Source organism: Arachis duranensis, chromosome 8, assembly GCF_000817695.3.
Source record: "Arachis duranensis cultivar V14167 chromosome 8, aradu.V14167.gnm2.J7QH, whole genome shotgun sequence".
In the NCBI taxonomy this organism is placed as follows: Eukaryota; Viridiplantae; Streptophyta; class Magnoliopsida; order Fabales; family Fabaceae; genus Arachis; species Arachis duranensis.
Window position 1 is genome coordinate 41,669,104 of NC_029779.3, and position 10,228 is coordinate 41,679,331.

The 10,228-nt window shown below is 36.6% G+C and overlaps 2 protein-coding genes, 1 non-coding gene and 1 pseudogene across 7 annotated transcripts; 3 read left to right on the forward strand and 1 right to left on the reverse strand.

Moving 5' to 3' along the window:
* Positions 1-1,117: 1,117 nt before the first annotated feature.
* Positions 1,118-2,322, forward strand: LOC107462752 (uncharacterized). Of its 3 annotated transcripts, none has more exons than XM_016081384.3 (2): positions 1,118-1,247; positions 1,766-2,322. In XM_016081384.3, exon 2 carries the CDS (start codon positions 1,800-1,802, stop codon positions 2,229-2,231), a length of 432 nt encoding a protein of 143 aa, XP_015936870.1. In that variant the 5' UTR covers positions 1,118-1,247; positions 1,766-1,799; the 3' UTR covers positions 2,232-2,322. The 3 variants fall into 3 exon arrangements, with proteins under 3 accessions (XP_015936870.1, XP_015936874.1, XP_015936875.1); XM_016081388.3 differs by lacking the exon at positions 1,118-1,247 and adding an exon at positions 1,273-1,687; XM_016081389.3 differs by lacking the exon at positions 1,118-1,247 and adding an exon at positions 1,273-1,676.
* On the forward strand, positions 1,536-1,684 carry LOC127741328 (small nucleolar RNA snoR137). Its single transcript, XR_008002281.1, has one exon. It is a non-coding gene; the product is annotated as a small nucleolar RNA snoR137 (small nucleolar RNA).
* Positions 2,323-2,942: 620 nt separating the features above from the next.
* On the reverse strand, positions 2,943-3,806 carry LOC110274692 (uridine 5'-monophosphate synthase-like; annotated as a pseudogene).
* Positions 3,807-4,619: 813 nt separating this feature from the next.
* On the forward strand, positions 4,620-9,715 carry LOC107462814 (actin-related protein 3). 3 transcript variants are annotated; one of them, XM_016081485.3, is made up of 10 exons: positions 4,620-4,787; positions 4,885-5,054; positions 5,153-5,612; positions 5,998-6,144; positions 6,400-6,492; positions 6,656-6,775; positions 7,044-7,154; positions 7,672-7,797; positions 7,921-8,019; positions 9,086-9,715. In XM_016081485.3, the coding sequence occupies exons 2-10, from the start codon at positions 5,005-5,007 to the stop codon at positions 9,164-9,166; spliced, it is 1,287 nt and encodes a 428-aa protein (XP_015936971.1). In that variant the 5' UTR covers positions 4,620-4,787; positions 4,885-5,004; the 3' UTR covers positions 9,167-9,715. The 3 variants fall into 3 exon arrangements, with proteins under 3 accessions (XP_015936971.1, XP_015936973.1, XP_052108831.1); XM_016081487.3 differs by having other exon boundaries at positions 4,620-4,783; XM_052252871.1 differs by having other exon boundaries at positions 4,620-5,054.
* Positions 9,716-10,228: the final 513 nt, after the last annotated feature.

Genomic DNA, 10,228 nt, shown 5'->3' on the forward strand with positions numbered 1-10,228 from the left:
TGGTTGCTTATTTAATAGCTGAGAATCATCAAGCTTTTCAGTAGCAAGCAACTCTAGAATAGGCTTCAAGCAGAAGGGTTCAAGAAGACAACTTGAATTTTTCACACGAACAGCAACGACCTTGTGGGAGAAATTCAAAGTCCACCGATGTGTTGTTATTTTAATTTTTTCTATCTTGTCCACAACTATAAAATTACTCATAGTGTACATTTTAAACTCCTCAACCTAATAGTGAAAACACTGTAGCAAATTTTATGGTCTAATGAATTAATTGCCATTGAGATAATATTTAATTTAATTTTTAAAGTTGGATGTGAGATTTAATTTAGTTTTCAAAATTTTAATTACTTTTATTTAATTCTCAAATTTTACGAACATGACCCATGCTAGTTCTTGAAATAATTTTTAACATACGGACGTTAATACAACGCCGTTGTGAACAATCAAATACTACGCTAAATTTTATAAAATAATGTCATTTTAATTTTGACATTCAAATAATCAAAAACAATATCATAAATAATATTTATGAAAACTTTGTCTAATAAAATAAGTGATACGATATCATTTTTAAACTATTTAAATATCAAAAATCAAAATTGCATCATTTTACAAATTTCAGCAAAATATCTGATTATCTATATCATCGTTCTATTAATAATTTATACTAAAAAAATTGGCATTAGTCTAAGGCAACAATCCGGCAATTGGCAATTTTAATTACATTGTTTTTTTGGTTTATAGATTGGGCCAAGATAGTATTACACGAGGTTGAACCTATGAGGGGTCATGGACATTTCATAAGTTTTATTGTTCTTTTTTTTTTAAAAAAAACAAACAATATAATCAAATTCTTAATCGAGTGTCGATGCCAGTTTTTTCCAAGAAAGACATGACCTTTCTATTTTGCTCCCAATATTTTATAAATAAAAAATGGCAAATATTAACTATTTAAAAATTAATTTTTTATAGTTGTTTGTTTTGTTTGTTTAAATATAAAATATTACAAATACTAATTCTATTCTCTTAATAGTTACTACCCAAGGGAATATTGGGCTTAGAGTATTTTTATTGTTTCCCCTAAGAACAACGCTATTGGGAGAAGGGTCTAAGCCCACAAAAGAGCAAGTAGGGCCCAGTAATATCCTATTCTCCTTCACCGATAAAAAGATACGGTATAAACCGTAGCGGCGCAAACTAGGGTTTACGGCATGCGAACTAGAAGGCGCTCCAAACTCTCTATTTAGGTTGTTCCATTTTCTCCTTTACCAGTGCTACCTTTTCAGTTTTTCTTATTCACTTTTTTAGTTTCCCCCATTCCCTGTTATCGTCGCTTTTGAAAGGCGTTACGTTCTTCGTCTAAATTGCTTTTGCAGAAGGACGTGTCAACGAAAGCGTATATCAATTTTCAACGTCGACCTCTTTGAGTCTTTCATGTCTCCACCAAACTACGAATTCTTACTATCGTAGTTTCTTTTGCGGTCGTGTTGTTTACACACATTCACTTATTCGTATTTTTATCTTTCTTTTGTGTGGTTGCTTCTTCTGGTGAACATCCTTTTTTATATTGAAGTTGGGGATGTTCTTGTTTCCGAAGCATATATAAAATTCTTATTTAGCCAGTTTTAAACAGCGTGCTGTAATTTTTTAAGCTACATTGCGCTACCTGTCTACTGGTACAATGAAAGTATGGAAAATGTTACTTTTAGTATTTGTAGCAAAAATGATATCTTTCTAATGATTTGATATGATATTGGATCCGCAGGTTCTGGTGACTTAACTGTGAAGAGGTCTTAGAAATGGAGAAGCCACCAATTCCAAATGCATCACCCTCATCGAAACCAGCGCCAAAATCAAACCCAAAAAGGAAGATTCCGTCGCCGAAGGAGCTGATATCACATTATGAATCCCAAGGGATGGATGCACAGGAAGCATCCATCAAGGTGATAGAGGATCTGCAGAGGGCGCTGTTCGGAGTGATATCGTCCGGCAGAGGGAAAAAGGACAAGCTGTTGATTGATTCTTCAAGGAAGATGGATGCAGTTAATGGCAGACTAGCAGTTCTTGACATGAAGCTTGATTCAAAGCCTGGTTATGTTGAGACTTTTGCAATTGGGGTTGCATCTGCTGCCACACTTAGAGGAATTGGTGCTATCATGCCTCATATCATTGCCCCTATTGCACAGATATGGAATTCTGTTACCACTGCCACTAAATCTACTCCACAATGACCATTTATCTTATTGTACCATTCTTAATTACTTGTTAGAACTTAGCACATTGTTCCTTAAGTAAAAGTAAAAATAAAACTCTCTTCCATAATCTATTGTCTTGTGAATCCCCACCCAAAAAAAAAATGGAGCATGGAGCCATAGATGCAGATGGAATCAAGCATAAACAACATTAAGATTGATCAGTGTTTGGAGTTTAGACTTTACGAAACAGTAGGACTAAATGGAAGTAAATCTTGGAGTTTAAATTTGAACATGCTAAATTGGAAAATATTTCTTGACTCACATTTTGTTTGGAGAGTAGGCTTTTATTTTGTATAGTTTCTGGGTTTAAATTAACAAGAAAAAAGGGGGTTTCAAATGGCATAAGCATACATATAAAATATGAAGTTGAGGTAGGGGTGCTATTTGTTTGATATTTCAGTCTCTGCAGCAGCGATACATCATACATGTGGAACTTTTCCATGGACCATTGGACGGCCGCATTGGACACAAACTACCTTATCTGGGATTCTGCCATTGGTTCCCGGCAGTAACAAGCGGTTACAATGATGTGGGGTCTATAATCCTTGAATATAATCATCCATTTTGGAAATTTTTAGGGACCAATATGAGTGTTTACTTGTGTAATTCATTGGTTGTAATTGAGGAGATGTGCATAAGGTGTGCATAAGTTGTGGGAGTCATTGTGCAAAGCAATTTGAAAGCTAATTAGTAATTACCTAAGCAAATGAAACCTTCCATAATATAAAAATTGGCGGGGTGGCTTTTGCAGATGAAAGAAGTTTTCACCTTTTCAGCAATTTTAAGCAATTCAGCTGCACTTCCAAGTTTCAACATCAGCAGCCAAACACAGATTACTCCCTTTCTCAGCCATCATCTCGAACAACCTCTTTCCTGTTGGATTTTTCAACAACTTAGCCCTCTCCAAAAATGACAACTTTAGCTTAGCTTTAGTTGTCAAATTAGCAACATTTTTACCATTTCTTTGTCAAGCTTCCCCTTTTTCGCTCAAAATCTTCACCATTTCTGTCAGTTTAATAATTGAATGCAGCTTGATTCCATTGCTTTCCAAATTCCCTCTCCCACCTTGCTCTCTATCAATCAATACAACAGCATCACTGACCTTCAACCCTGCAGCACGCAGTGGCACAGCAGTTTCCAAAATGGAAGTGCCACTGTAACTAAATCCTCAACTATCAAGCAACTATGTGCCACTAGTAACTAAATCCTCAACTATCTAGCAACTATGGCCGGGTGTAAAATCACCTTCGATGGCTTTAGAAGTTCCATAGTCTTTGATTTCCTTGCGGCACATGACCATAGGGATATTTTGAGTTACTGATACACAAGTGGCAATAGGCAGAGCAGTGTAAGGAACACCACAGACAAAGTCAAATGAAGTAGAAGAGATTGAGGAAACCAAGGTCTGAGAAATTTGCCGGAGGACAGAAGGGTAATGTAGTTTGGTGATGAGATGCCAGATTTGAGTTTGAAGTTGCCAAATTTTACAGCTGAGATTTCATGGAGTCGAAGAACCGAAGACTCCATTAATAGCTGGGTTGACAATAATATTCCCTAACAGATAATATACCTTTTACTTTTAGCGTGTTCTTCAAAAATCATGTAAGACCCTAAGGAGAACCTGTGACGATGTAAGCGACATAATCAATTGAAATGGAAGGTTATGGAAATAGGGATGACAAAAACTGGCACAAAAAGTATCACAATATTGTTGCCTCATGACGAGTTAGAAATGGATAGATATCATTTCTTATATAAAAATCATTAGAACTATAAACAAAGGCTTTCAAAATTATCACAATTAGATATTTAGATGACCTAACATAGCGGGGGTAAGATTTAGTTATTATTGAACATAGTGGACACACAAATTTACAAATTGCTAAACAGAATGTCCGAACCATATTTTAAGACGACAAAACAAAACCAAGATTTGTAGCCCTATGCAATTTATAAAAGGTGCTTTGAAATATTTTCAACTCAGAAATATAAACTACCGTTTTTGGTACAATGATAAACAACCTTTAAAATTACAGTGAAATTTACAAAAGCATAGAAAAAGGGCATAAAAGAGCTAACAAATATAACAGAAATTAAAGTAACAAAGTAAGCACCCAAATTACATAGATTCAAACAATACCAAGTGCAGTTCCGATAATATTTGAGAAAAAATCATCATCAGAAACAAATTTCAGCCAGAATGGAGCAATCCAGAAAACCTATGAAGATGAAATAAAAAATATTAATCAATACTGAAAAAAAAATCACAATAAATGAAATGGAAAATGATCACGAGGTTCGACCAGTGAAACAAGTTCTCTTCTTTTCTTTTCTTTTTTCTTTTTTGGATAAACTGCAATAAAATTATCTCATAAACAAAACATAACTAACCCCTGTACTTAATTCAACACTATCTGAAGTAAATTGAAAGTTAAGGGATTACACAAAGAAAGAAACGAATATTAGAAGAAAAACCTTATTCAAGAGGGTTTCTAGTGAGAGAAAATTCATGCGGATGCTCTGTTTGAGTTGGTGAACCATTGCTCACTCCAATATACATATGTCTTTTACGCACTAAATCTTCTAATGTGTTCCTTACTTTATATGTTTTTCTTATTCACTTTTTCAGTTTTTCCCCATTCCCTGTCAACGAAAGCGTATATCAATTTTCAACGTTGATCCTCTCCCTCCCTCGCAATCTTGGATCTCGCTCGCAGATCCACCCTAACTGTCTTCTTCCTCACCACTTATGGACCCTGCTGCTTCTCGTCCTGCTGTAGTTATTGATAATGGCTCCGGGTACTCTTTTTATCCTGTTTATCAAAAGAGGGACACCAGGTGTTTGCTGAAATGCCCCGGTATTTGTTTTTCTTAATTTTGTGGTTGTTGTGCTGCAGGTATACGAAGATGGGTTTTGCCGGCAACGTTGAGCCGTGCTTTATTGTTCCAACGGTGGTTGCACTTAACGAGTCGTTCCTCAATCAATCAAGGACCTCTTCTAAGGCCAATTGGATCGCCCAGCACAATGCTGGGGTCATGGCGGATCTTGATTTCTTCATTGGGGATGAGGCCCTTGCTAAGTCTCGATCTAGCAGCACCTATAGTCTAAGCTACCCGATTCAGCATGGCCAGGTTGAAAATTGGGACTCCATGGAGAGGTTCTGGCAGCAGTGCATATTTAACTACCTGAGGTGTGATCCGGAGGATCACTATTTTCTTTTGACTGAGAGTCCTTTGACTGCGCCCGAGAGTCGCGAATATACCGGTGAAATCATGTTTGAGACTTTTAATGTACCTGGATTATACATTGCCGTAAATTCGGTTTTAGCTCTTGCAGCTGGCTACACAACATCTAAGGTTGGTTGGTTTCACTCATGAATCATGATGATATATTGTGAGTTGATAGACTTTGAATTGAGTGATTAATTCTTAGGGTGTTAATTATATAAGCTTCTGCAAAATCTCTTACGGGCTGCACTAGCACAACTACTTTGCTAAATATCTAAACATGTTCATAGGTTATTTTATGACTGATGAGACCCTTCAATTTTAGGCTCACCATGTCTTGAATAAAAAATGACTATATAGTGCAAGCCAGGGGGATTTTCTCGTGATATTGCTACCACATGTTTACATCTAAACTTGATAACAGTTCATTCAGAGTTGTCAAGAAATTACTTGATTTTTAAAACATCTGCTATATCCTTTTGTTCTTTTTAAGCTGATCTAGAATTCTTCTTAGTGTGAGATGACGGGAGTTGTGGTGGATGTTGGAGATGGGGCTACACATGTTGTACCTGTTGCAGACGGCTATGTCATTGGGAGTAGCATCAAATCAGTTCCTATTGCTGGAAAGGATGTTACACTTTTTGTCCAGCAGCTTATGCGGGTAGGTAATCATGTTGAATATAGAGAATTAGTAGTGCTGCCTGTTTTTGGCTAATAATCAAATGTGAGTATCTGTGGGTTATTTGAATCCTCTTCTTTCTTATGTTGAATGTTCACACTAAATGTAACTAAGCTACCTGCTGAGTATGTTTCATACTTGCTTAGGTTGTAGAAAATAGAAATCTAGGTATTTGTGGATCTGCGTTTTGCTAATTGAGGTTCATGAATTGTCTCACATCAACATTATTTCATGTAGGAAAGAGGAGAGAATATACCACCAGAAGACTCTTTTGAAGTGGCTCGGAAAGTGAAGGAAATGTATTGCTACACATGCTCCGACATTGTTAAGGTTGTCCTGACTTCTGAGTTCATTACTGGTTTATCGTCATGTGAGGGGTTACTTAAGCCAACAGTTTTACCCAGCTTCTTTGCAAATTAAGGGACATAAAGATAATCTTTGGGATTATTGATTTTCCTTTCTAACAAGAGTTAAAACTTTCTCACTTATTTAGGAGTTCAATAAACATGACAAAGAACCATCAAAGTATATAAGGCAATGGAGAGGTATCAAACCAAAGACGGGGGCTCCATATTCATGTGACATTGGCTATGAACGGTTTCTTGGCCCCGAGGTTTGTTTTATGGGTTCATTAGATTTTCTCAAATAAGCATACATATATCTGCCTTCGAGGCTGTTGGTTGGATGTATTTACTTGTTTCCTTGTACCTTTTATGTCACATGGTATTTTCAATAAGGCTAACTGAACCTATCTCCCAAAGTTTAGATATATATCCTTGATGTCTGAATTGGGGACTCAAACTTTTCTGTTGTGAAACTATTATATAGGTTTGGGTCATTATATACATTAAAGAGATCTGTATGTCTTCCCTTTTCTGCAGGTTTTCTTTAATCCTGAGATATATAGCAGTGACTTTTCCACTCCTTTGCCAGTTGTAATAGACAAGTGCATTCAGTCTGCCCCGATTGACACAAGAAGAGCATTATACAAGGTGAAGTACCAAGCCATTGATTTACTTGGTGAACCATAAAGGCCTCCCAAGAGTTGCTTTAACATGACAGTGAATAGTGAATAGTCAACTTTTACCTTGAAACTAGTTAGGGTTTAAAACAAATTTAAGCTTGGGGTTTTACTCTGTTGTTGACCCAGTGTCCAAGTTGTATGATGCTATTGTCAAGTGTTATCAGCCTGCTGGCCTGGCCAAGAAATTTAATTTCCGATATTATAAGTTCAAGCCCTCTATCCATGTCATAGAAATTTGACAAAGTTTTGTTTTAGTTGCTGAAGGACTAATACCACCCTCATCTTTTATCAGGGCTTGTGAATAGCATCTGAACAAGCAGTATCATGCCTATTAAGTCACCTTTTTAATATAATTGTGCAGTTATATATTTATATTTTTAAAGAATTGTGTTACTAAAATGTGACCAAGTGGCAGTCATAAGAGATAAGAGATGATGATATTAATAGTGAGCTCTATACTATTTTCTCATTCTTTTTTATTTCAGAATATAGTGTTATCTGGAGGATCAACCATGTTCAAAGATTTTCACAGGAGGTTGCAACGCGATCTGAAGAAAATAGTGGATGCTCGTGTACATGCATCTGATGCACGTCTAAATGGGGAGATTAAAGTAAGAGTTAACACTTTTCAACTTATTTATTCTGTGTTTCTTCTCATTCTCTTGCACACACTTGCACGAACAATGTGGCCATATTATCATTTTTTTTAATTTATTTTTTTATTTGGATCTCAGTCACAACCAGTGGAAGTCAATGTAGTCAGCCATTCTGTCCAGAGATTTGCAGTCTGGTTTGGAGGCTCGGTGCTTGCATCAACCCCTGAATTTTTTGCGGTATTTAATTTATGACAGCCTTTTTCCCTGATTGGGTCTGGAAGCAACATGCTTTGCATCTCCTAGTCACTACTTTTCTGTCCCACTAGTTTACTGACACTGGCTTGTGAGACTGAGAAATGTGTCCAAATTCTCCCTTTTACATGATCAATTTTGATTGGAGACTGTAGGATCCTATTACCATGGCAACCCAACTAAAGGATGAAACAGATAATAGAGTGGAAAATAGAAGAAGGTGAAATAGAATGTTAGAGACATGGGTATTATGGGGTGCCCAAAGTCCGACATCAAGTAGTATGGGATGCTTGATGTTGTATTTAAGGAGAGTAGTTTGTCCCCCTTAATAGCTAGCTTTTAAGGTGTGGTTTCCCACTTTCTTTGGGTACTTAGCATTGAAGCAGAGGGGCTCAATGATATCATTGAGATATCATTCTTGACCTGAATGTATAGGGAATGTAGTAAGAAATATGCAGAAAAAGGGAAGATACAAGTAGCATTTGAGAGGCTATTACTCTACTATGGGCTTTGTTCAGCCTAATTTCTAAGATGAATCCCTCTAACTCTCCTCTCATTCGCAATCTCATTTCTGTCTCTCCTCTAACAAAAATGGCCATACACCACTACTCTGACAAACTGTCAAAGTTAGTTGCAAGACTTTTTTCCAAAAAAATACCCTTACTTTCTATTTCTCTTCCCTAAACCGCATATAGGATACGTAACACAGACTGTTGGGTCAAAATTTGTTGGTTTGGGTTCTGCTCTTCCTGTTTTTTGTTTTGTTTTTAGTTCTAAAAATCTAATGTGCTTGGTCATCTTGCTAAATGAATTTGTGATATCAATCATGCTAACAAAGTAGATGCATATGGTATGGGTTGCTAGATTTGGGAATAAGAAATAGTTTGGTGCCTAAGAAACTAGTTTGCTTGCAATGTGTTTTCTTGTGATAATGTTATTCTCTCGATGACTTGCCTCCCTATGATAGATATATCACCTCTTTTCAAATTGAAGCCAACTTACCTAATCTTTGCTTCCTGCTTATTTTGAAATTTCCTGATAAAATGTGCAGGCTTGTCATACAAAAGCAGAATATGAGGAATATGGAGCAAGCATTTGTCGGACAAATCCTGTTTTCAAAGGGATGTACTGAAGTAAAGACAAATTAGCTGATCATGCAAATGGAGTTTCTTGATTAAAAGCTTGAATGAATGCCTCTGCTTATATTGATCCGCAATTCACCTCCTGTGCTTTCTTCCCACCTTTGTCCTTCAGGGTGGCAGAAGTTGGTGTAGAATATGTATATTCAGTGAGAAAATATATTTCCACTTTTTCTTCTTGCTGTTCTCTCTTTGGGAGTTACTTTCATCAGATGTGTGATATGGTTGCCAGTAGGTCTAGATGTTACTTAATGCTTTTATAGAAACCAATCTTCACCAAATAGCTGGCTGAGCTGAATTGCAATTTTTGGTGTTCAGCTTAGAGTTTGATGAAGATCTGTATTTTTTCATTTGTTGCTTGGACTGATCATTCCGCTGAGCACTTTACTAGGTAGGAAGCTTAATTCATTGGGATGGAATTGTAATACAAATAAGCACTATTGCAGGTTAGAATCGGGTTAATGTGAATCACACATATTTTTTATGTTTCAGTCACATAATGTAAAATCAGTGATATTATACGTACAAGCGTTTTCCTTTCATTATGTTTCTTTTCCCACCAAAACTGCATCATCATTCTATGCAGCTCATCTAATAAGGTCTCCGGGAGCTTGAAACAACCCAGCGAATAAATCGGAATTGCTGTCCCAATCGCCTTAATAAGTACTTCCCTGCCGCTTGCTGATAGGAAAGACCGCTTCCAATGTTAAAGTTTTTTCATGACTTTTTCTTTAACACAGGAAAAGTTTTCTTTTTTGATCTGCCAATAATTGATGGAAGTCCCAGGTATTTATCTTGGGATCCAACATTCGGGACTTTGAGTGCTGCTGCCAACTCTCCTCTTGTTTGTTGGGGTGTATTTTTACTAAAATACACTGCTGATTTGCTCAAATTTATCGCCTACCTACTGATGTCACAGTATCGCTGTATTGTTTGGAGTAGGTTTTCACAATTAGCTCTAGTAGCCTTACAGAAAAGAAAGGGGTCATCTGCGAATAGGAGGTGGGTTATAGAAGGGCATCTACTATTCAGCCTTAGTCTCTGTATCCTGTTAT

Coding starts and splice junctions, on each gene's coding strand:
- LOC107462752 (XM_016081384.3), top strand. CDS start 1,800: ATGGAGAAGCCACCAATTCCAAATGCATCACCCTCATCGAAACCAGCG.
- LOC107462814 (XM_052252871.1), top strand. CDS start 5,005: ATGGACCCTGCTGCTTCTCGTCCTGCTGTAGTTATTGATAATGGCTCC. Junction 6,145..6,399: donor TTGTCCAGCAGCTTATGCGG/GTAGGTAATCAT, acceptor TATTTCATGTAG/GAAAGAGGAGAGAATATACC. Junction 7,155..7,671: donor CAAGAAGAGCATTATACAAG/GTGAAGTACCAA, acceptor TTTTTATTTCAG/AATATAGTGTTATCTGGAGG.